General features: G+C 51.0%; 1 protein-coding gene across 1 annotated transcript; it reads left to right on the top strand.

The window, feature by feature from the left end:
- The first annotated feature begins 2,375 nt into the window (after nt 1-2,375).
- On the top strand, nt 2,376-25,427 carry ADAMTS15 (ADAM metallopeptidase with thrombospondin type 1 motif 15). Its single transcript, XM_004379319.1, has 8 exons — nt 2,376-3,332; nt 13,419-13,551; nt 14,042-14,209; nt 14,442-14,725; nt 21,140-21,317; nt 22,330-22,511; nt 22,612-22,787; nt 24,653-25,427. Exons 1-8 carry the CDS (start codon nt 2,376-2,378, stop codon nt 25,425-25,427), a joined length of 2,853 nt encoding a protein of 950 aa, XP_004379376.1.
- Nucleotides 25,428-25,776: the final 349 nt, after the last annotated feature.

Raw genomic sequence — 25,776 nt, 5'->3', positions numbered from 1 at the left:
CACCACACCCCTTATGTGTAAAATCATTGCATACTCCCCTCTCCTGTCCTCTCCTCTTGTAAACTCAACTCAGATCCCTTTGGTTCTGGAAGGATTTTCTAGGTTTCAGGAGAGACTGGGAAAACTTGCCTTTCTCTACTTACCTTTCTGCCTTGTTGGAAGAAAGAAGTCAATTCTATGGAGAGATAAGGAGAATCTCAGGGACTAGAGCTTGAAATGGGGCGCCTCAGGATCTTCCCAAACTGGGTGGAAACCTGTGGATTGATGGCATCTCCTGCCTGGCCCACACTCAGCTTCCCGCTCCGATGCCGTGTTCAACACTTGGCCCAAGGGTCAAATGAGATAAACTCACGGAGGAAGCACCATCTGATATTTCTGTTGTCCACTGGTCCTTCTGCCCCTCCCCGTCAGGAAAATACACTCTTTCTCTCACCCCTTCAGTCCCAGCCTCTCCTCTTCATGTCCTCCGCAGGCACTAAATGTTTAACAGCCGCTCACCCTCCCCTGAAAGCCCTGATTGGTAGCATTGGTGGCGCAGTGGTTAAGTGCTCAGCTGCCAACTGAAATGTTGGTTGTTCAAACCCACCAGCTGCTCCATGGGAGAAAGATGTGACAGTCTGCTTCCATAAAGATGACAGCCTTGGAAACCCTATGGGGCAGTTGTACTCTGTCTTACAGGGTCTCTGTGAGTCAGACTAGACTTGATGGCAATGGTTTTTTTTTAAAAAAAATACTCCTAAACCAAAACCAAACCCATTGCAGTCTAACTGATTCTGTGTTACAGAGTATAACTGCTCTATAGGGTTTTCTTGGCTGTAATCTTTAAGGAGGCAGATTGCTAAGCCTTTCTTCTGCGGTGCCACTGGTGGGTTTGAAGAATTAACTTTTGGGTCAATAGTTGAGTGCAAACCACTTGTGGCATCCAGGGACCTCTGTAAACACTCTCACCAAGACCTATTTTAAGCTCCTACTGTGAAGTCGTTGAATGCGGAGCTGGGAAGAGATGCAGAGCAGCACACCACAGTGTAAGATTTCCACCTTCTGCTCTCCTTTCTGGGAGCTGTAGGCTGTCCCACAGGCTTGGTGCTTCTGGTGGTTCAAGAGAATGTTCTTATTGTTAGCTGCCGCTGAATCCATTCCAACTCATGATGACCCCATGTGTGCAGAGTAGAACCGCTCCATAAAGTTGTCAAGGCTGTGACCTTCAGAACCAGATCTCCAGGCCTGTCTTCCAAGGCAACTCTGGGTGGTTCAAACTGCCAACCTTTCGGCTAGGAGTCGAGCACTTAATTCTTTGTGCCACCCAGGGACTCCTGTTCAAAAGCATGGATAATAGTAAAATAATTTGTGATGTGGTTTGAGTATTCATTGCCTTTGCTTTTAATTTATTTAATTGCAAGTTTATATAATTTCATTTTCAACAATTGTGTGTTTAACTGCTGGCTGGCAAAATTCCTGAAAATCTAACATCTCCACCAGCTGGCCAGCACACCCCCACCTAGCCGGCAGACCACAGGCCCAGGCGGCCCTGGGGTCCAGAAGGGCCTTCCATGTCCCCAGGGAGTTGCCCTTCCGGCAACAGAACACTGACAGGGAATTTTTGGTTCTGGGGCTTTCAGGGGACCTTTGATTAAGAAATAGCTGGAATGTTGCCATTGGAGCGATGAGGTGGGACTGGCAGAAGGGGGCGAATGGTGGGGCTGCATTCCGAACTTCTGACCCGAACTGCCTTGAGATGAGAAGACCCAGGAAGCGGACAGATGTTTGGCAGGGCCAAAGTGACCGATGTATCGACGCTCTGTGGCACAGCCGGGGGCAAAACCTCCAGCGCCGGGCTTATCCCGCCAACCCACGCCTCCAACCTCAGCTCATCGCCACTCCCTCCCCGCCAAGTGGCTCTAGGCGCTGGAGGCGGGACCGAGTTCTCCGGTGGCCCTTGGAGGGCTGCGAGCTCTGGGAGGCTGGGAGGCGAGCGAGGGGAGGGGCGCTGGCTGGGCCGGCCAAAGAGGAGGGGTCCTTTAAGAGGCTCGCCCAGCCCCAGGCTTGCCGCGCTGCGAGTGGCTGCGGCTTGGAGCAGCGGCCCGGCGCTCCCGCTAGTTCTCGGCTACAAATCTTCGCCTTTGCACTTGACAGCGATTGTACTTGAGCTCCCTGGGCGCGCTTTGCCTGGAAAGGTACAGGTAGGAGGCGCGGGCTGCCCGGTGCACGCCCGTGGCTCCAGGAGAAGTTTCTCTCTCTCCCTCTCCTTTCTAGGAGCTGCGGGCGATCCTCGAGGGTTGGTGGTTTCGGTGGCCAGCTGCAAGGAGACGGTGTCGGCGACCGGTGAGCCGGGCCGAGCCCTTTCTCGAGCCGTAGCTGTGCGCGGCGGCGGCGCCATGCTTCTGCTGGGCATCTTAACCCTGACTCTCGCCGGGCGACCAGTCAGCGGCTTTGAGCCAGAAAGCGAAGTGGTCGTTCCGATCCGACTGGACCCGGACATCAACGGCCGCCACTACTACTGGCAGGGTCCCGAGGACGCCGGGGATCAGGGCCTCATTTTTCAGATCACAGCGTTTCAGGAGGACTTTTACCTCCACCTGACACCCGATACCCAGTTCCTGGCGCCTGCCTTCGCCACTGAGCACCTGGGCGTCCACCTCCAGGGACTGACCGGGAGCTCCCCAGACCTGCGACGGTGCTTCTACTCTGGGGACGTGAACGCCGAGCCGGGCTCTTTCGCCGTGGTGAGCCTGTGCGGGGGGCTACGCGGAGCCTTCGGTTACCGAGGCTCGGAGTATGTCATTAGTCCGTTGCCCAACGCCAGCGCGCCGGCGGCGCAGCGCAACAGCCAGGGCGCGCACCTCCTCCAGCGCCGGGGCGCCCCCGGCAGGTCCCCCGGAGACCCGACCTCCCGCTGCGGGGTGGCCTCGGGCTGGAACCCCGCCATCCTGCGGGCCCTGGACCCTTACAAGCTGCGGCGGACCAACTTAGGGGAGAGTCGCAGCCGGCGCAGGTCCGGGCGCGCAAAGCGCTTCGTGTCGATTCCGCGGTACGTGGAGACGCTGGTGGTGGCGGACGAGTCAATGGTCAAGTTCCACGGCGCAGACTTGGAACATTATCTGCTGACCCTGCTGGCCACGGCGGCCCGCCTTTACCGCCATCCCAGCATCCTCAACCCCATCAACATCGTCGTGGTCAAGGTGCTGCTTCTCGCGGACCGCGACGCCGGGCCCAAGGTCACGGGCAACGCAGCCCTGACGCTGCGCAACTTCTGCGCCTGGCAGAAGAAGCTGAACAAAGTGAGTGACAAGCACCCCGAGTACTGGGACACCGCCATCCTCTTCACAAGGCAGGTGAGTTGATCAGTCGCCTCTTTGGACCAGGGTAGCCCCATTATCTCCGGGTAACTGCCCAAAACAACTCTCCAAATCGCTTTTGTGTCGCTCAATGCCCCCGAGTTTAGTTTCGTTGATCTCATCCGGGTCCTCCTTTGGAGCTTCCAGAAAGGGCCCGGCTCAGCGGAGCTCCAGCTCACGTGCATCGGGGCGGTTTGAGGATAGCCTGCTCCTTGGGAAGGTGTTGGCCTGGGGCGGCCAATCAGTGCCTCCTAGATCAGGCACCTAGGGGCCAAAGCCCAGGAAGTTGCCGCCCCGGAGCTGCAGTTTGCCGCCAAGGTCGATAGGAGGCGCTCGGAGGATGGTGTTGGAGAGGGCGGGAAAGGCCCGCCCCTATCGCATTGGGACGTCTAAGTCCTGTCAAACACCTCCTCCGAGTCTTCTTTTCACTGGCTGTAGAACTGGAAGGTAATCCAAGCTTCCCAGTACAGCGCCTGGCGACATTTCTGGCGGGTAATATGTTCAGTTCTCGTCTCTCTGCCTGGGAAATCCTTGGACTGGGAAAGAGGAATCATTAGGGAAATTTTGTGGGTTGTAGTGAAAGGAGAGACTCAAGTACTGGGGTCATTCTCTCCTTCATTGCTGCTTTTCCTACGTCCATCTCAGCTGGGTCTGTCCTGTATTTTACGGGCTGCCAGTCGGTTCAGAGCAGGCAGGCTAGGTAGGGCACCTATTTGGAGCTGGGACTGTTTCACTTGGAATTTAGAGTTTGACCTGGAGTTGGGTTGGGAAAATCCCTCACAGTTTTCCCATATTCTTGTTAGTGGAAGATGATACGTTTGACCTGCTGTGTGCTACCCAGCGGAGCAGGCAAGGTTGCTTATGCCCACTATTCACTAAAACTTGACTGCAAGTCTGGAACTTTGGCCCCAAAGACCGCTCCAGAGACGCCATTTGTGGGGTTGGGAAGACTGAATATTGGGATTAGGAAGACGGCCACAGACTAAGAAGGCAGCTCTGCTTTTTGCAGTGAAATGGTGTGGGCTGTGAAATGCCCAGTCTGGCACTTGTTTGGCCACAAGGGACGTCCTGGGAGACCACAGCCAGGACCACACAGCCAAGACCAGAGGTGCTTGTAGGAACCAGGCCTTTACCTAATATCCCATCTCAAATAATCTGTGAATCTGTGCAAATTCAGATTTATAGATGCTGGAGTGATTGGGTACTCCGAGGTGTTTGGATTCTTGAGATTTCTCAGGTACAGGAGACTGGGAGGACAGGGGGCATCCAACCCTTCGGCTTTATCTACTTTTGGGGGCTGCGACTTGAATCTGTGCCGTGCTCTTCTTTTCTCATTATTATGCCCACAGCATTCTGGGGATGGCACAGCAGCCTGGGTTACCTCTGAGCTCTAACTCTCCATGGTTTCCAAATGGCCGGCCAGAGCTGAGCTGGTGCATGTGGGCTGGAGCTGGAGCCTCTGCACGAACCCATTTGGCACAGCCAGTCCCTTCCTGGAGCTGAACTTCCTCCATTTCCCAGCCTTCTCCTCCCACCACCTGGTTTCTCTAGGGAGGTCTTTGGCCTGAGTCTGTTTCCTTGCTCTCATTCTTCCAACTGAGGTCTGTAAGAGCTGCCACTGCCCAGCCCTGACATGGGGACTGAGTCATGAGGAAACTGCAAAGGAGGTGACTTCGACTTCTGTGCACAGACCAGCTCTGCAGTCAGTTTGCTGGCTGAGAACAGGATGTATTAATGGGCAAAGCAGCTGTTGCCCCATCCAATACCTGGGAGAGCCTTGCGAAGGTCATTCATTAGCTCTAAAGTAACAGATCTTAGTCTCTGCTGCCGGTGTCTCTGCTGACTCTTTGGAACCAGCCCCAGGAAGAGGACTCCTGCCGGGAATATGGGCCGTGCAATCTGGAGGACCTAGCGTTTGAAGAAGAAGCAATCAAACAGCATGACGACTTCTGTGTGCTAGACCCCCAGGGGGCTGTGCTGTCCCTGCATAATGGGTACAAGATGCATGACCACTTGAGTGAGAAGCAGTGATGTACTGCAAGATGTGACTTTTAGAAGCTATCCCATCCTCCGGAGTCAGGAGGGCAAAGCCAGAGAGTGGGGAGGCTGCTGCACGGGCAGGCTCTTCATCAAGGTATGTGCTTTCTGCTCTAGAGTAAAAATCCATCTCCACCTCCTCAGCACAGATGTCGGGGCTTGCTGCATTCTCAGAGGCTTAGGAACTTCTCATTCCTGAAATCCCTGGGGCAGGTACAGTATTCTGTGAGAAAACGTGTGCACAGCTGTGCTTTCTGACTGAGGCAGACCTGCCTGGAGAAGCAGTCGACTGCATCCTCCAACACAAGAAGAGGGACTTTTGTTTTATATCCTAATGGTCAGTAGTGATCTGTTAAATCAGATCGATGAGCTAGTCTGCTTAACCCTCTTTATTATCATGGTGTAAACAATGCTTTTTTAAGCTAAAATTATACTTCTGTATATGTATGTATCTCTATATCTATATATACACGTGTGTGTATGTCTGTGTGTGTGTGTATATATATATAGTTGTTGTTGTTAGGTGCCGTCAAGTCAGTTCTGACTCATAGTGACCCTGTGTAGAACAGAATACTGCCCGGTCCTGCACCATCCTCACAATCGTTGCTATGTTTAAGCCCATTGTTGCAGCCGCTGTGTCAATCCATCTCATTGAGGGTCTTCCTCTTTTACACACGCACACACACCTCAATATCTGTGTATACATACTTATTTGTTTGGATTAGAATTTTTAGAAATGTGCTTATTTTGTAATCATCTTTTGTCCGTAAGGGGTCTTGAACTGATGGACACCTTTAGAGTCACCCATTTCTTGGTTCCCCCAAAGACATCTGAGAAGGGACTAGTAACTCTTATGGACTGATCTTGCTCTTCCTGTGGTTTCCACAGTGAAGACTCCATGAGGAAGGGGTCTGGCTCGCTCAGATGGTGTTTCTCCTGTGGCAGAGATGAGTGCAGCCCCCCGGAGCTCTGGGTACCAGAGGTGGTTGGAAGGAGAGCTGCATGAGCAGCGTGCCCTGGGTGGATGGGTGCTCCTCCCTGACGGACAGCCGGGGTGCTATGTGTGCAAACCAGTTGGCCGGGCTCAGGTGGAAGCTGCTATCCTCTTGGCAGGCAGAAGGAGGGGTGTGGGGTGTTGAAATGCAGACACTGAGAAGTCAAGACCCAGGGAGGATACTGAACTGTCCTGAAAGGAGAAGACATTGATCAGACGGCAAGTATTTTGACAATTGGAAGTACTTATTTAAAGATTCAGAATAGCTTCATGAAGAAAGGGTGCACATCTGGTTTTGTGAAGCCATTGGCCTCCAGACAGCAGGGCAAGGTCAGCACAGAATGAGAACCAAGATCTTTGGAGAATTTGCGCCAGAGTCGTTCTGGGTGGACGTTTATTTCTATGGCGAGAAAAGTTTCTGTGGCTTCCTGTTGCTTTGGGCGCAGGAGCCAGATATTTGGTGCCCTGACTTAGTAGGACCTCATTTCTCTGTGACGTCTCTCTCCTTAGGTCCAGCGCTGCTGCCATTTGGGTAACCCTGTGTGGTAGACTGGCATTTATTTGCTGATGTATAATTCTTTATTAATATTCATGCAGCATCTCTTATTTTCAGGTACTGTCCTGGGCGAAAGGAGTCCCCGTGTGGCACAAGTAAGAGGAAGGAGTGGAATGTGATTGTTCCCTGGCTTGGAGGGTGATTACTCTTCTCCCTCCTTTTCTGACTTCACCAAATACGTCAGGCCAGTTCTAACATAGGAGGGTGGGAAGGACGGTGGAGGGAGGAGTGTGCCCTGGCATCTGTGCCTATTTTTTGAGAGTCAGGAAGGCAAGTGAGGCTTTCTCCTCCTCTGGGTTTTGCTCTCCTCTTTCCTTTGAACTTCTCTGTAGTTGTTCGCATTACTCTTTTGACCCTCAACCTCACCTTGCCTCGGTTGCATCGAACGACAGAAAGAATACAGGCTTGGAGGTGGGCAGGGCTGAGTTTGAATCCTGCTCTTTTACTTTCTATCAATGGACATTGAATGAGTTAGCTATTTGAACTTCACTTTCTTCATTCTGAAAATAGGGATGATGATGATGATGCTTAACTTCTAGGACTGTTGTGAGAAGGAGTTATTTAGTGGGCTAGAATAGGCACCTGATTGATGGCAACTATTATTATCACTTCGTAGATGCTCAATATATGTTTATTGTTGTTAAACTACCTACAGACCCCCTGCCAAGATTTAAATTTGTGATAGCCTGTTTAAAAGTATCCTGCCTCATTGCCTTGGCAAGTATACTTAGCACTTATCTGACTACATATTACTATTTTTGGGTTGGAGACATGAACTCCAACATTTGTCAAGCCCACGGATCTGCAAACTCCCTAAGGCACAGCCCTCTTTATCTCTCTGTAGCTCCATAGTATGGAACGTCTTGGTGTTGAGTAGACGTTCATGGAAGGAAGGCACTGAAATAGAGGAAAGGACTGCATCTGTAGCTGTGGCTGCGTGGATAGTGTGCTTCCCTTCCTGGGGATCCTTAATCCAACTTTCTAGGCTGTCAGACTCCAGGGTTGGGAGAGTTGGGTTCTTCTGGCATTTTGTCTTGGCTTTTTGCCATTGGGTCTTGCCCTATAGGTAGAAGGAGCCTAAGAGAGGAGCTAATCTGCCTGGAGTCAGCAGACAAGGTGCCCAGCAGGAACAGGGTCAGTGTGTCAGTGCAGGTGTGGGGCAGCGAGCCAGAGTCTTGCTCAACCAGTGCGGTGGTGGTGCAGAGACTGCGTGAAGAGCTTTTAGCACGTGACGCTGATGCTGACGCTGCCCTCTCCCCAGCTCTCTTGCTCAGGCCCACCAGCCTGGCCTGGACTCTGGGGAAGGGGCCGGGCATGGTCTTTGCCTCTGGAGCTCCTGCTTCCCTAGCCCTTCGTTCCTGGGAAGCTGGCTCTGGGGTGGATGTTACCCCGAAGCCATGTGGAGTAGTGATAAGAGCTCAGCTCTGAGCAGCACCTCCTGGGTTTCCACCCTGACTCTGTCCTCCTCTCTGTTTAAACCTGGGCTCACTGTTTGACCCTGGGGTACTTGTCTTCTCTGGGTCTTGCCTGTAAAACTGGGACTAATCATGGCATCTAAGCTCTTCCAACAGTGTCTAGCACATAGTAGTGGTTCAATGAATGTTGTTCGTTGTTAGCTGCCATCAAGTCGGCCCTGACTCATGGTGACCCCATGCACAAAGGAACTAACCGTTGTCCAGTCCTGTGCCATCCTCATGAAAACTGTTGTAATCTATAGGGTTTTCATTGGCTGATTTTTGGGAGTAGTTTTCCAGGCCTTTCTTCCTACTCTGTCTTAGTCTGGAAGCTCTGCTGAAACCTGTTTAGTATCATAGCAGCACACAAGCCTCCTCTGACAGACAGGTAGTGGCTGTGCATGAGGTGCATTGTCTGGGAATCGAACCCAGATCTCCTGCATGGAAGGTGAAAATTCTACCATTGAGCCACCATTGCCCCCTCATAAATGTTAACTGTTATCATTATAGTTGGTATGCACCTTCTGGTGAAGGATGATACAAGCTTTGAGTTCCTCTTTCTCATTGTGGTAACTCTTTCTCTTGTTACCTCAGTTTCTTGCTATAATCCCATCTCGTATATCTTGAGGGATTTATATTCTAGTGAAACCGGATAAGCTAAGTAACCAGCCCTCCTCTCCTGGGTGTGTTATCTTCTCCTTCTTCAGCAGGCAGCCTTAGTCACATTTCCCAGGCACCAAACTGCTAGATTTTTTTTGCTCGCAAAGCAAGGCCCTCCCCTCCATGGGGATTACAAACAGAAGTGGATCTGGGGCTGGATGAGGAAACGCAGCAGTGCATGGTGGAGATTCACATGAGAACAAGGTAAAAGCACAGCATTACTAGCAGTGCAGCTACTTTCACCGGTAATGATGATGTCCTGACTAGCGCAGTGTGTTGGCCTTGGTGTCAAAGAGCCTGGATTTAACTCCCAATTCTTCATTTTGTAGCTGTGTGAGTAATTTCAACTCACTGAGCCTCTGTTTCCTTATCTGTAAAACGAGAAAGAGTCTGAAGTTCTGTGATGATAATGCTTGTAATGCTATGATAAAGCCAGTTACTGTCGCGGAGATTCCAACTCATAGTGACCCTATGTGTGCAGAGTAGAACTGTGCTCCATAGGGTTTTCAGTGGCTGATCTTTTGGAAGTAGAAAGCCAGGCCTTTGTTCCAATGCACTTCTGGTGAACTTAAACCTCCAGCCTTCAGGTTTGTGGCTGAGCACTCAACTGTTCACACCACGCAGAGATCTCGAACGCTATGCCACGGCCGTGGAGCTAGCACTGGCTCTCATGCGTCGGACTTTCATGTAATGGGAAGTTGGCATGTATCTTCTGCCCCCTTTTTTTTTTCATTTCAATAGAAACTTCTTGTGTGCTTGATTTTTATGGGTTTCTCTTTCCCCATAATGCTGGAAAATACCGAACATCTCAGTACATGGCATGGAAAATGAGGGGAGGTGGGAAGGAGGCCTGGGAAGACAGGTGTTTGCAGGGAAGGTAGATGGGGGGAGTTGTGGTGGGTGGTGTGGGGGTGACATTGGTAAGCACGGATTAGCCACTGCAAGGTGCTGATCCTTATTTGTTTTCTTTTTTAATGTGGCTGCAACCCTAAAATATTATGGAAGGGAAACTTAGAAAAGGATAGTCCAGGAGGATTAGGTTCTTGCCCAAGATGATTCTTGGGTCTTCTGGAAAAGCAGCTGCAGCGACGGAGAGAAATGGCAAATCATCAGAAATCATGAAGCAGGTAGGGGCAGAGAAGTGCATCCACCCTCCAGCCAGAAGGAACCAGAACAGCTTCTATTTCTGCAGACAAGTGCCTGAGTGGAAGAGGTTAAAGCAATCTGAGTGCATCTGAGTTCATTCCTGAAGGGTGGAGGCATTCAGTGCTACAAATGAGGCATTTGTGCTGGGTATTTTCCAGGCCCTGCATGACTGCTGGAGGCCCTTGAACCGCTGAGACCCAGGGATTCTTCACTTGATCTCTCACGGGGAAGAGGGGCAGACAGAACTTTTACCCAAAGCAGCTGCGTCTTCCCACGATGAAAGCACTGGTTAGAGGAATGCACGGCGCAGCTACACCCTCACCCTCAGGAAATCTGCCGGCACATCCTTGTTCTTCTTGTTTGATCCAGGGAAACTGGGATTTCTTGTTGGAAAGAACAGGCTGCTCCTGGCTGGGAAGAGCCTGCAGCTGCACTCTTTGCTGGAGAGAGTCATCTGCCCTGGAAGAAGGAGGCTTTGACTTTAAGGACTCACAGCCGCGGAGGTGGGCTGAGGGGCGGCTGAGGTGCAGTGGCGGCTTAGATCCCCGTCAGCGCTCTGTCTGGTCTAGCGTCCTGCTGGGACAGAGTGAGCTCAGGACTCTTAATCCACACATGCGAGACCCAGGGAAGGCTGCTTCCCTTCTCTTTGAGCTCATTTTATCAACCACAGACGTAGGTCAGTAGACAAGATGTTCTTTGGAGTTCTTTCCACTCCGAAGGTTCATCGTTCTGCGTGTTCCTTTTATAACCTAGAGGACGAGAAGGGCAAGCATCCCGGATTGGGGAAGGAGCAGAAGGCTTAAGGGAGTGATTCATCAGGGTTCTAGTTGAGAATTAGCCCCTCCTCAAAGGAGGAAACTGAGGCCCTGAGGAAAGAAGTGAATTGCCCAGTCACACGACTACCTAGTGATGGGGCTAATCCAGAGTTTTAGGCTTTCTGATTCTTGTTCCTCAGCCATGCCTCTCTGACACAAGGCTAGTGGTGGGTGTGCGTGGAATCCCGGTGGCAATGCAGTGTGCTCCCCCAACTCTCCCTGCAGGCTGCAGACACCGGAATTGCAAAGACTTCCACCTCTGTGGGGCTTCTATGCTCTAGGGACCGGGGACATATGGCCCCATTGCCCACTCCTCCTTCACCATGCACTGCGCGAAACTTCGTCCCTTGCTTCTTCACCTCAGCCTCTTTCCCTCCATTCACAAGCTGGTCTGTGCACCCCACAATCGGTCCCTCACCAGTCGTTCCCTGCACTGTAGCTGCTGTTTTCCAGGGTTCAGAGCTCTGTGGGAGGAGAACTTTCTGGGAGATTGAGCCTTTGAAGTGGGAGGGGTTCTGGGTAAGAGAAGGGCATTTGAGGTCCCCCTGTGTGGGTCACAGTGGAAGAAGTGAGATGAGCAAGCCCAAGATCACAGGCCACGGATGGGTGCACACTCCACCTATATTCAACTCTGGGGTCCTCTGGGTTCATCTGATCACCCTCTCCCTTCTGCTGCTGGAATAACTGTTCACTCATTAGGAAGTGTGACTATCACCTGACTGTGTGAAGCCAAGTGCGACTGCTCAGGTGGCAAACTTCTGAGTGCTTTGAATTAATTTTTGCTGATTTTCTGTACTCTGACCACTTTTCCTCCTGTGCCCCCGGCCCCCACCGGCTCTGCTGCCCACCCTTCCCCCACGTCAGCATGTGTGTGTAAATGCACACACACACTCACGGTCCCAAGGAGAAACACGATGGAGAACAATGCTGTACGTGTGTGTTTATGTGGACACCTTGGCTCCCCCTCCTGTGCACTAACTCAGGAGTTGCTGTGATGTGGCGGGCATCGAACACTGAGCATGGCACCTTGCAGAGCCCGAGTCCATGTTTCTGCATGGCCTCTTAGCTGTGTGACTTGAACCGCCTTGAGCATGTGTTCCCTTGACTGTGAAAGGTGATAATAGTCGTAACTTCAGTGGGGTGTTGTGAGGATTAAATCAGGGAATACATGTAAGGTACATGCACAGTAGAAGCATTTAATACTTTATGGCTATGATTACCTATGCTAGGACCCTTAGTCTCCACCTTGGAAAAATCGTGGTAATCATAACGCCGTTGTGAGAGTTAAATGAGGTGATACACGTTCTAGCTTCTTGTAAACTGTACATTTCTCTACAATTAAAGGTGGAGATGCAGTGAGGAGAATGCTACCACCACCGACTCAACACATCCTCTCAAGAGGAGAAGAGTGTGGACAAGCATCTGATCCTATTTCCATCTCCTAGGCTCCTTACGTCTAGATGCTGCTGGTTTATAATGCTCAATAAACTCTGAGCTATCCACCCAGCAGCCCCATCCTGCCCTTCTGTATCCCCTGAAAATTCTTCCTGCCAGAGTTTACTGCTGGAAGCCCAAGGTTCTGTTTCAAGTTAAGCTTCAGTACAAATAAAAGGACCTTCTGCATAGGTGGAGTCCTGGTGGCGCAGAGGTTAAGAGCTACGACTGCTAACCAAAAGTCTGCAGTTCAAATCCAGTGACTGCTCCTTGGAAACCCTAGGGGGCAGTTCTACTCTGTCGTTAAAGGGTCACTATGAGTCAGAATCAACTTGCTGGCAATAGGTTTTTGGTGTCTGTGTAGGTCACAATTTATCTTTCTTCTTAGCAGCCATGGAAGCTGTGGCCCCTTGAGCTTCTGTAGCCATTAGTCTGTCTAGATGGGGGCTTGTCCCTGCTCCAGTTTGCCTGGCATGGAAGGTTCTGGGCTGGTGACTCTTTGGCTGAGAAACTGAACTTAATTCTTGGTTGTCCCAAAGGCAGTTACTCCAAAAGGGCCCAACTGCCCACAACTACTCTGGATGACAAGTGCCAGCCTTCCACTCACACTGGCTCAGCTGACTGCCACCAGGCTCTTGCCCAGCTATGGGCTTGGCTGTTCTTCTGCCTTGGAAGGCCACTTCTATATAAAGGAAGGGCCCTTGTAATTTACATTTGTACTTGATAGTTTCCTCCCACAGGTCCACCCTTGGTGGATTCGGGCAGAACTTTCTCAGTGAACCACTGAGGTTCATCCCGAGGCCTCCCCCCTCTGCCTGGGTTGCTTCTGTGACTCCCCACAGTCCCTAGGAAAAGGGCCTGGTGGAGAGGCGCTGGCCTGCTTGGGGCTCCTGAGGCCAAGTGGGACTCTCTGGTAAGGCATGTGACCGCCCTCAGGCCCTTCTGCTGTCGTCTCTAATGTCTGGGCTGTGCTCCCCACCCTGGCAGGACCTGTGTGGCGCCACCACCTGTGACACACTGGGCATGGCGGACGTGGGCACCATGTGCGACCCCAAGAGAAGCTGTTCTGTGATTGAGGATGATGGGCTGCCATCGGCCTTCACCACGGCCCATGAGCTGGGTGAGCTGGTAGGGGGCCACGGATGGAGGGAGGGATTCTCCTCCAGGGTTTTCACTGGGTACTCAGGGGGCCAAGGAAACATTTGCCTTTGCTGCCTCATACTCTGAAGCCTGAGGGATCCTTTCTTGGGCCGGGATCTGCCTTAGCAATAGCTTTGCTTTCTTCTCTCTGACTGCCCCAGCCCAGGTGGCCAGGGACATTGTCAGAGCACCTCTGCCCTCATATGGCCCCATCGATTAGGTACTATGCAGAGAATACGTGAAAGAAAAGAGAAGCCACATTGCTGTCCTCATCGTTTCCACAGCCTGATAGAAGGGACAGAACACACGAGGAAAGGATTTTGAGACATTTGCAAAGCAGTCAATTGATAGGTGGAAATGTTCAGCCTGATGACCCTTGACTTGGGCTTCTTGGCTCGCGCCCCACCCCCTTGCCTTTTCTTCTTATCCTGGCCTTCCTGCCCACTGAGCCCTCTTGCCTCACCCCACAGGCCACGTGTTCAACATGCCCCACGACAACGTGAAAGTGTGCGAGGAAGTGTTCGGGAAGCTCCGAGCCAACCACATGATGTCCCCAACCCTCATCCAAATTGACCGGGCCAGCCCCTGGTCAGCCTGTAGTGCTGCCATCATCACTGACTTCCTGGACAGCGGGCACGGTGAGCCAGGGCGACACAGAGGGGAGGGGCAGGCTGGAGGGATCTGCTGCTGTCACTGACGGCGGCTCTCGGCCCCTCTCTGGACCCATACTGTGTGTAACCCCCGAGAGTTGGGCTCCAAAATGGGTCCATTTCAGTTGTGCCTTGGTTCATTCTCTCCCTATCCTGAGATACTGGTTTAGCCTCACCTTGCCAGGCCCCCAGTAATGACCACCCTTGGCTCTCTGTTTAGGTGACTGCCTCCTGGACCAGCCCAACAAGCCTATCTCCCTGCCCGAGGACCTGCCGGGCACCAGCTACACCCTGAACCAGCAGTGCGAGCTGGCCTTTGGTGTGGGCTCCAAGCCCTGCCCCTACATGCAGTACTGCACTAAGCTGTGGTGCACCGGCAAGGCCAAGGGGCAGATGGTGTGTCAGACTCGCCACTTCCCCTGGGCAGACGGTACCAGCTGTGGTGAGGGCAAGTTCTGCCTCAAGGGGGTCTGTGTGGAGAGACACAACATCAATAAGTACAGGGTGAGTGCTGAAGCCTGCATGGGGGGCTGCGGGGAGGAGGGCAGCAGACCTCGGCGCTCTCCGCTTCCTTGGTCTGCAGGGACCCTGTCCCGTCACAGATTGCTGCACTGTGCCTTGATTTCCCTGTCTGTGGTCCTAGCCCCTTCCTAGCTCTGAGGGCTGGAGAGAAACGATAGGGCAGGTCAGAGAGCTGGTCAGGCCTTACACTCATGGGCAAGTGCCCTCGACAGAAGCAGGCTCTCAGCCCTGAGCGCTGTGCCTGTCTCACCTGGCAAGGTGCTCTGGCCCTGAAGCTGAGTGCTCAGTACTCACTGGCTCCTTGGTTTGTTCAGACATCTCTGGGTGTGCTCCGCGGGCGAGGAGCTGTGGACCACACAGATGATCAGGCTTGGTTCTGGCCGCCAGAGAAGTTTCAGTCGAGTTGGGGAGCTTCTAACTGGGATCCGAGCTGACATGAAGCAGAGCCCTGAGCAGACTTTTATCATTGGTTACATGTTGTTTTCAGCTGAAACAAAAGCAGTTTTTCTTGATAAATAGAAATAACAATCAACCCAAAATATATTCAAGACCCCAGGTATTCTCTGAATATAATAAAGACTTTATATTCTTCAGGTCTTAGGTTTGGGTATAAAGGGGTTTGCGATTTTCAGATGGTGAGAAGTCCTCCATTCTCCTCCTTGATCTTGGTGATGGCCCCCCTCCTCCGATCCCCACCTGCAGGTGGAGGAGGACTTGGCCCCGTGTTTTCTGTGGTCAGAGACAATATTGTAGAAAAGCATTTACTAAGCACCTTATCAGTCGCCCTGAGATGGGTGTGGTACAGAATGATTTAAAATATTTTTCTGTGCTTTGGGAATCTATACTTAAGTAAACCTTCAGATGTTACTAGGCAGCAATCTGCTGTGTTCAGGTTACTGTGTAAGATAGTGAGGTGGTTAGAAAAAGAAAGAAATCATAGGCCGTATCTCACAGGGCTCACAGTTTAGTGGGGAAGCTAAAAATGTATGATAGCATACAGGAAGACCCAAGGAGGAATGAGTTATGACGGAAGTATGAAAGCTATCATGAGAGAACGGGGGATGAGAGATTATTCACGACTGTTGTTGTTGCTACTGCTGTCACCTCAATTCCAACTCACGGCGACCCCATGTGTGTCAGAGTAGAACTGTGCTCCATAGTGTTTTCAACGGATAATTTTTCAGAAGTAGATTGCCACACCTTTCTTCTGAGGTGCATCTGGGTAGACTCCAACCTCCAACCTTTCAGGTAGCAGCCGAGCACGTTAATCCCTTGCACCACCTAGGGACTCCAATCATGATTATAGGAGTCTGAAAAAACTTTGGTGAAGAGGTGGGATTTGAACAGAGCCTTGAGGGATGAGTAGGATCTCAATAGGCAGAGATGGAGGAAAGGGCATTCTAGAAGGAGCAAATGGGAGCAGTGGTGGTTCAGTGGTAGGAAACTTGCCTTCCATGAGGGAGACTCAGGTTCAATTCCCAGCCACTGCACTTCACGCACAGCCACCACCTCTCTGTCAGTGGAGGCTTGCGTGTTGCTGTGATGCCGAACAGGTTTCAGTGGAGCTTCCAGACTAAGATGGACTAGGAAGAAAGGCCTGGTGATCTACTTCTGAAAATCAGCCAGTTAAAACCCTATAAATCACAACAGTTTGATCAGCAACCAATCATGGGATGGCTCAGGACCGGGTGCTTTTTGTTCCATTGTGCATGCGGTTGCCATGAATTGAGGGCCAGTTCGATGGCAGCTAAAGACAACCACAAGCAGGAGTAAAGGCAGGAGGCCAGAGATGTTCCTGGGTGGGTCTGAGGTGAGGGCTGGGAGATGAGGGGCTCTACTGGAAACAACTTTGGGAAGGTATTTGGGGCGAGACTGCATCACCTTGACTGCCAGGTGATGAGCTTAGATTGGAAGGTCCTGAGGACAGGTGAGTCAAGTGAGTGTCTGCTCTTGGGAAGGAGAGTCTGGAGGGTGAAGATACTAGTAAAGAGGATGTGGATGTAGGAAATGTGGTCTGAGAAGAACCGTCTTTCCTCTTGCTTTCTGGAAGTCTCAGCCCATCATCAGCAAAATCTACTCTATCCTCACCTTTTTCTGAACATTCCTGTCACCGTCTTGTTTTAACTGAAATCTGGCTCTCCTCAGAGGGTTCTGCCCTAATTCAGCAGGGTCAACCCACAAAGCTTATCCTTAGTCATAATTGCTGCCCCCCAACACCCTCAGTTTTCGGCATCCCACTCCCTGACCACCCAGACCCTCTCTTCCAGCTCACCCCCTCTAGTTTTAGACCCCAGCTATTCTTCAACCCTGTTAGGACCCTACCCTTGACCCTACCTCATACCCTTCTCATGTCCTCACTTCCCTCTTTACTGAGCTGAGATTCCATCCACTGTTATAACCACTTCTCTGCATACACTCTTAAGTCCCTTGCCCCTTTGCCTCTTCGTCATACTCACTTGGATAAGCCACCACCCTGGTTGAATCTCACTTTCTCCCCTACTTGATTATGCCAGCACAGGTGAATATGTCTGGGAAAACACAACCATGCTTACTTGTCTCAGTTGAAGTTCATGACCTTGAAACTTACCTGGGCCCCTAGTGCTGCCCAGCGGTCACATTTTAGTTCCCTAGTCCATTCACTCTCCCAATCTCCTAGCTATTATTTCACACCTCCAACTCTTTCCTACTGTTGCCAACTCTTTCTTCCTCATTTTCACTTTTGCTGGTGACCTTTCTACTTCACTGAAAATAAAAAGAAGCAGTTGAGGAATCAGAAGAGAACCTCCACCGGCTCCCATCACTACCTCCACCATCCTACCTGCATCTGTACCACACCTACCTGCATCCTGAACATGGGTGAGCCACCCTTGCCCTTACCTGGGCCATGCTCTGTGCTTTGCACTAGAATACCATCCCCCCTTGTCTATTCAGGGAAATCACTCTATCAATTCTCCCCTCTCTCCTGCAGTTTTTCTCTTCTCTTGAGTTGAAGCATTTCTATCAGGAAACAAACCTGCTGTAATTTCTTCTGTCTTGAGGAAACATTCACACAATCCTACTTCCCTTTCATGTATCAGTCTATTTCTCTGACCGAGTGTACAGCAAAACTCCTTGAAAGAGTTGCATAAACATGCTGTCTCCAATTCCCCTCGTCCCGTCTCTCTTGAATCCATTTCAGTCAGGCTTTCACTCTCATCATTCCTCCAAAATAACTCTTATTAAATCATCAAATGGTTTCTACTTTGCTAAATTCAGAGAGTAATTATCATGCCTCCTATTGCTTGGCCGATTAGAAGCATTTGACACAGTTGGTCACTTTCTTCGCTGGGAACACAGTCTTCATTGCCTCTTGACCTTCCTCCTCCTTTGCTGGTTGCCCGTTCTCGGTCTTGTTAACTGGTTCTTCCTCATATTCTCATTTTCTGAAGGTTGGCATGCTCCAGGGCTCATCCATAGTCCTCTCCTCGACCCATGCTCAGTCTCTTTGTTGATTCCTCTAGACCCATGACATTACACCCTCTTTGTATGCTGAAGACGCCCACATCTATATCTCCGGCACAGACCTCTCTCCTGAGCTACAGACTTGTGTGTCTAACTACACCTTGACATCTCCATTTGGATATCTAAAAAGCTCTGAAATATAACAGCTGTACAACTGAACGTTTGCTCATCTACCCTAAACCTGCTTCCGCTGCAGTATTCCCCCATTTTCGTCAACGGCAACTCCTTTTCCAGTTGTTCAGGTCAAAACCCTTTTTCTCTCACACTCCACAACTGGTACATCAGCAATTCCTGTTGACGCTATCTTCAAAATATGTCCAGAATCTGTTTCTCACCACCTCTCCTGCTGTATCTGGTCCACGCCTCTGTCTGCTGTCACCACCACCTCTCGTGAATTATTGCAATCACCCCCTAACTTACTCCTTACAGACTGTTCCCACCACAGAGCCAAGGGTTACCTTTTTTTTTTCAATTGTTGTGAAAATATAGATAACAAGACATTTGCCAATTCAACATTTTTCACGTGTGTCAGGGGCACCAAATACATCAATCATGTTGTGCAACCATTACCACTATCTGTTTCCAAGGGCTCCTTTTAAAATGTATGTCAGAACATGTCGCTTCTCTGCTTAGAATAGTTTTGGAGCTTTACACCTCACTCCAAGCGACAGCTCGACCCCTCAGTGGCCTCCATGGCCTGTCTCTCTGACTCCATCTCCTGCTTCTCTCCTCCTGCTTGATTTGCTTCTGGGACACTGGAAATCCCAAGTATGTTCCCTCCTCACGGCTTTGCTCTTGCTCCCCTGCTTGGGACCTCTGCCCTCATATCTGCACAGCTCCCTCCTGCACTTCCTGTAGGTCCTGTTCAAATGACCCCTCAGCCTCTGTACAGTGGCTCCTGACCCTGCACTGCAGAGCAGCCCACCCTTACTGCAGCCGCGTGTCCCTCCCCTGCCTTTAACCCCACCCAACAGCCTCTATGCACTATTTGTTTCTGATGGTCTGTCTTCCCCACTAGGATGACATCACTTAAAGGCAGGAACTCGCTTCAGGTGGTGCCTGGCCTGTAGTAGGAACTCAACAAATGTTTGTTGAATGAATGAGTGAGTGAATAGCCCATTGAACATATTTTGTATGAATGGGTGGGAAGAAGTGACACCAAGGTAAAAAAAAACCCACATAGTCTCAGGAGCCCCAGGAACAGTGTAAGATACTGAAGACAGCATGGAGAGAATGGGGCCCAGGCCCAGACTTCTTCAGTCTTTGGACACAGAAGTCGTTGCTGACTTTTGGGGGAGCAGCTTCCATGGTGCCGTGGGGACAAAACCCTTACTGCAAGGGATTGAGGAGTCAGAAGGTGGAAATAGCAAATATTGACGACTCTACACCTATGGGACAAAAGGAAGTAGGGCTCTGATTTGAGGAGAAAGCAGGGTTAAGGGAAAGTGATTTTTAAAGGATAACACCAACTTGCAACAATGAAGCAAAAACAATCTGATGTGAGAACAGATAGAATAAATATACTGAACATATACACAAGTTAAAGTATTTATGCAACGTGCAGTCAGTTCCTGATTAGCTCCATGTGGCTTATTCACTTTATGGATTATTGTGACAGACTTTTAATCCCAGGCTTGTCCAGTGAGGCTGCTTCCTCTATTGCCCAACTAATGTGTGTTTAGGGAATGAAAACTCACTTTACTGTCATCTTAAGAAAAACATAATGAAGTCTATAAACTTTCTATTCCCTCTCCACCCTCTTAAAAAAAACACAACACTGCATAGTTCACCAAAGCCAAATAGAGTTTTACAATTGTTTAGTAATCTGTTATCTATATCTCTTCCTAACACAAACATTAGAACCACTTACAGGAAAAGTCTCTCAAATTCATCCCTTGATTGAGATTAAGATCTGTCTGTCTTGGTGAAAAGTCTGAACGATAGAACATTTACAAATAAAAATATTCAGATACCTACGGTTACATAAGATCTCTGGGTGAATCAAATGGTTTGCGCTTGAATACTAACTTAAAGGTTGGCGGTTCAAACCCACCCAGCCATAAAGATTACAGCTAGGAAGACCCTGTGGAGTGGTTCTATGCTGTAACACATGGGGTCGCCATGAGTCAGAATTAACTTGATGGCGACTTTTTTTCTTTTTTTTAATGGTTACATAGCTTATTATTAGAAAGGATAGGGGCTGGCCAGACCTTAAATTTAGAGACTCTTGAAAATACACTAATAAATAAATAACAGTAACTTTGAATTTCTGCTCTGTGGCAAGCATGGTGCTAGGAATTTTCAGGCATGTTTATATCAACTTCAGACCTGAATATTTTTAGCTCCATTTTTGCAGATGAAGCGCTTGAAACTTAAGAGGTAGCTCCTTGCTCAGGAATGCCCATCTGGTAAGGACAGAGCTGGTTGTAAAACTTGTCAACCTGACTCTATAGCCCAATGAGCCTCTTTTGTCTCTTCTGAGCTGCCTCATCTATAACTAGGAGAAACTCATATTTGCTAATCAATAAGTTGAAATGGAGCCCTGGTGGTGTAGTGGTTAAGAGCTCAGCTGCTAACCAAAAGGTCAACAGTTCGAATCCACCAACTGCTCCTTGGAAGCCTTATGGGGTAGTTCTACTCTGTCCTGAAGGGTTGCTATGAGCCAGAATCAACTCGACGGCAGTGGGTACGGGTCGGCTGAAATGCTGTGTGGGCTCTATGCACACTGATAATTGGCTCATGATTTTCCTTTTCATGATAACACAGTGAATTTTATTCCAGTGGGATGGGAACTTGGATGTATGGAGGCTGGACCAGTGTGGCTTTTCTATAGGCTAAGGGTGCTGGTGTGGAACCCGGGACTCCTGCAAGAAAATAACAGATCTTTTCTCACAGGTGGACGGCTCCTGGGCCAAATGGGAGCCTTATGGCCCCTGTTCACGGACCTGCGGTGGGGGCGTGCAGCTGGCCCGCCGGCATTGCGGCAACCCAGCCCCTGCCAATGGGGGCAAATACTGCGAGGGAGTGAGGGTGAAATACCGATCTTGCAGCCTGGAGCCGTGCCCCAGCTCAGGTGAGGAGGGCTGGGCAGCAGTGGCCTGGGCACAGGGGAGGCGAGGCTGGGGATCAGCCCTCCCCAACACCCGTGTGACCACAAAGTGCCTGCAGTCAAGGTTCTAACCTCTAGGGCAAAGCCTGGAAAGGGAGCATTGCAGAGACCTCTCAGGATTGTTCCTCTGTCTGCTCATCGTTGGCCGAGGTGTTTTCCCCTGGCTGGTTAGACTGCTAGAGTCAAGGCATGAGACGTTGGCTGTCCTCTTATTTAAGTACCGACAAGCCCATCTTCATAAGCAGGAATTCTTAATCCAGGGCCCATGAACTTGAGTGGCGGAAGAATACATCTCTCTTTTTACCAACCCCTTTATCTAAATTTCAGTATTTCCCTGAATTAGAAATGCAGGCTACAGTAGTAGTAGCATTAGTATCCGTGACTGTCACTGGTAGGAATCGTGCCTATTTTTATATTACGTTTCAGTTGTTACAGATATCTCAGAATGGCATCTGTGCTCCTCACAACTTCAAAATTACAGTAGTTACCAGGCTCATGACTGAATCTTGTTATTTAGTGCATTAATAAAGAAGCCCATATATCACAAATATGCTTTAAAATATATTGATGGTTGTATATCAGTATAATTACTATTATTTATAATCTTATGTAAGTTATTTCATGCATTTGGTTACATTAAAAATAGTTCTGCTACACTGCTGAAGGGGTCTGCAGCATAGACAAAGTCTAAGATACCTGTCACAGGGGAGTTGAAGGCTAGATTGTGGGAAGGTGGCGCATTGCTCGGGGGCTGCCGTATCACCCGTATGCTGACCCTTTGGGGCCAGCCTGCTTTAGTCCTTGGAGGTGGGGAGGCTGTGGCTTCCGTGAGAAGGATCACAAGTCTCAGGGTGGGATGAGCTGCCTGGAACCCCAGGGAAGCTGGCACCCCTGGGAGGGATGCTCTCCTTTGCCCACCTTTGCCTACCCACGAGCCCCTTCCTATAGCTTCTGGTTTTGCTTTCTCCTTCCCCAGCTTCTGGCAAGAGCTTTCGGGAGGAACAGTGTGAGGCTTTCAATGGCTACAACCACAGCACCAACCGGCTCACCCTGGCTGTGGCCTGGGTGCCTAAGTACTCAGGCGTATCTCCCCGGGACAAGTGCAAGCTCATCTGCAGAGCCAATGGCACTGGCTACTTCTACGTGCTGGCTCCCAAGGTGAGCATCTGGGCAGGAGGCAGGGTGGGGCTGGGGCTCTGGGGGACCCTCCAGCTGAGCGCCCCTCTTCCATCTCCCCCGGCACGGCATGGCACTGCAGGTGGTGGACGGCACTCCGTGCACTCTGGACTCCACCTCCGTCTGCGTCCAAGGCAAGTGCATCAAGGCTGGCTGCGACGGAAACCTGGGCTCCAAGAAGAAGTTCGACAAGTGCGGGGTGTGTGGCGGTGACAACAAGAGCTGCAAGAAGGTGACAGGAGTCTTCACCAAGCCCATGTGAGTTCTGCGCCCTGGAGGGGGCAGGCAGGGAGCAAGGGGAGGGACAGTGAATGGGATTCCTCCCAGGCCTTGGGAGCCTGGACGAGACTGAGATAAATGCCAGATCCTGGCCAGTGCCTTTGCTGTGGAGGCCACTCATGCCTTTCTAGGGCTTGTATGAGCTCACTCATTCATTCATTCACTCATTCAACAATGATGGATTAAAGACTAATGCTCAGGGTGGACACCATTTAACAGAAGATGATAGGGATATGGCAGGCAGGACTGGTTAAGAGTTAAGAGTCAGTCTGTCTAGATTTCAGGTATAAAACAGACCTGACTTCAAATCTCAGTGCACCATTTTGTGGATGATCTTGGGCAGGTGATACAATCTGTACAGTTCTAGATTTCCTCACCTGTAAAGTGGGCATAACGCTACTACATTTCATGTAGGGCTGTTGTGAGGATTAAGTGATCTAATCCAAGCAACGTGCTTAGCATTGTACCTGGTGCCAAGCACATGCTCAATAAATGTTAATGATGTTAATGAAACATGACTATAACTGGAGGCCACCACCCTGTCCCCAGGCCGGAGGCCCTAACCTTGGGGACTGGGTCGAGGAGAGAATGGCAGTAAACTGCAGAGATGTGAGCGGCTAGGACTGAAGGGGATTCCCCTTCTTGGGGAAACATACTGGGATCCCGTTGAAGGTGACCATTTCTGGGGCCTGTCTATTCTCCTCTCAAGCCTGGAGCTCCCTAGCTCTGATGCTGAGCACATTCCTGTTCACTGTTAGGGGGATGCACTCCTTTGAAAGTCCTGACCCATTTTCTGGAAGAAGGTGGGGCAGGCAAAGCCCCTGAGGTCTCAGTTGGCGGAGAGGTTATGGAGTCCCAGATGCTGATGACTGGAAGGCTAGATGGTCGTCCAGGAAACTCGGCTCTCACTCCTCAGCTCTCACCTCTGCTGAGCCCCTAGGTCCTTATCTCAGGAGCTTGGGCACTGCAGGTGGATGGTGTTCTAGAATGTTCTTTCACAAGGAACACGGGGGTGTTCAAGTGGGGAACTAAAAGTAAATACCGCCAGACCTCCTTCACTGATTAAGTAGCAAATATTCCATTCTAAGCCTGGAAGGAGCTGTAGAAATCATGTAGTCTAGCTCACTCACTGCACAGGTGAGAACATTGAAGCCCAGAGAAATTACCTCGCTTAAGCTCATACAGTGAGTCGGTCTGAGCCAGGGCTAGCTCTCCATTTCTCAGCTCCAGGGCCACTGCTGGCTTACTACAACAGGCTTCCTAGCCTTGGATTCAGGCAGTATGGATTTATCTTGCCCACCCCCCAATCATCATAGCTAATATTTATTGAGTGCTTACTGTGGGCCAGGCCCGATGCTAAATGCTTTATGTGCTTTAGCTTATTAATCCTTATTACAAGCTAATGCGCTATGTGCTGTTATGATGTCCATTTTACAGGTGAGGAAATGGAGGTCGAGAGAAGCTAAGAAACTCATCTAAGAGCAATGCTAAGCAAGGGGTAGGGATCTGACTGATCCCCAAATCTGTGCTTTTAGTTCCATGCTAGAACTCACCAAAGGATGAATTTACTGAAGAAAAGAGATCACGAGGCCATGTAGGCAGCTCGTTTCATTTTAGACTGTCTGACGACATGGAGTATACCAGCCTTCGTTGGTGCGCTTTGCAGGAGCTGATGCAGCCTGCAACAGAGCCTGGGAACTCTTTATACTCTGCCATCTGGTGACCCAGCCCCAGGGCTTGTGATAGGGGAACCCGTTATGAGTGTACAGGGGAATGACGTCTCCTGTCCTATGTCCGGGTGTCTGTTTAACACATACCCCCACCCCCCCTTTTCCCAACTGCAGGCACGGCTACAATTTTGTGGTGGCCATCCCTGCAGGCGCCTCCAGCATTGACATCCGCCAGCGGGGCTACAAGGGGCTGATTGCGGATGACAACTACCTGGCCCTGAAGAATGGCCAAGGCAAGTACCTGCTCAATGGGCACTTTGTGGTGTCTGCTGTGGAGCGGGACCTGGTGGTTAAAGGCAGCCTGCTCCGGTACAGTGGCACGGGGACCGCGGTGGAGAGCCTGCAGGCATCACGGCCCATCCTGGAGCCCCTGACTGTGGAAGTCTTGTCCGTGGGGAAGATGACGCCGCCCCGGGTCCGCTATTCCTTCTACCTGCCCAAAGAGCCCTGGGAGGACAAGTCCTCCCACCGCAAGGACCACCGGAGCCCCGCCGTGCTGCACAACAGTGTCCTCAGCCTCTCCAACCAAGTGGAGCAGCCAGACAGTGGGCACCCCGCTCGCTGGGTGGCGGGCAGCTGGGGGCCTTGCTCTGTGAGCTGTGGTGGGGGCCTGCAGACTCGGGCAGTGGACTGCCGTGGCTCCCTGGGGCAGCTCTCAGGCTCTGCCTGTGATGTGGCCCATCGGCCGGTGGAGACAAGGGCCTGTGGGGAGCCCTGTCCAGCCTGGGAGATTGGGGCCTGGTCACCTTGCTCCAAGAGCTGTGGCCAGGGATTTAAGAGACGTCCGCTCAAGTGTGTGGGCCAGGCAGGGCGGCTGCTGGCCCGAGACCAGTGCAACCTACTCCGCAAGCCCCAGGAACTGGACTTCTGCGTCTTCAGGCCATGCTGAACAGGACCACCCCTTTTTCCCCTCACTCTCCGCCCCACTGGTGCTGCCAGCATCTGGCCAGCTGGAATGGTGGGCAGTGGGCAGCTGCCAGGTGCCCACCCAGATGCCGCCCACATCCAGGGACAAGGATCGTGGACCAGGGTGTGAGGGTACCCGCTTCCTCCCTTGCCTAGGCAGGGGGCTGCTGACTTCAGTCTACCTCATGCCCGCTTCTCTGGTGCCCGGCGTCGGGGAGGGCTGAGAGGTGCATGCACTGGGCAGAGGCATTGAGGCCCAGATTCAGAGTGGCCTGGAGGACGGGCATCTCCCAGGCAGAACTTCAGGGACCATGGCCCCCTCAAGGGAGGCC

Source organism: Trichechus manatus, unplaced genomic scaffold, assembly GCF_000243295.1.
Source record: "Trichechus manatus latirostris isolate Lorelei unplaced genomic scaffold, TriManLat1.0 scaffold00064, whole genome shotgun sequence".
Lineage (NCBI taxonomy): Eukaryota > Metazoa > Chordata > Mammalia > Sirenia > Trichechidae > Trichechus > Trichechus manatus.
This window is presented reverse-complemented; position numbering and strand designations above follow the sequence as displayed.

Excerpts from the sequence above, each read along its gene's own strand:
- ADAMTS15 (XM_004379319.1), top strand. The coding sequence starts at position 2,376 with ATGCTTCTGCTGGGCATCTTAACCCTGACTCTCGCCGGGCGACCAGTC. Across the intron at positions 22,512-22,611 it reads TCTACGTGCTGGCTCCCAAG|GTGGTGGACGGCACTCCGTG; the intron begins GTGAGCATCTGG and ends ATGGCACTGCAG. Across the intron at positions 22,788-24,652 it reads GGAGTCTTCACCAAGCCCAT|GCACGGCTACAATTTTGTGG; the intron begins GTGAGTTCTGCG and ends TCCCAACTGCAG.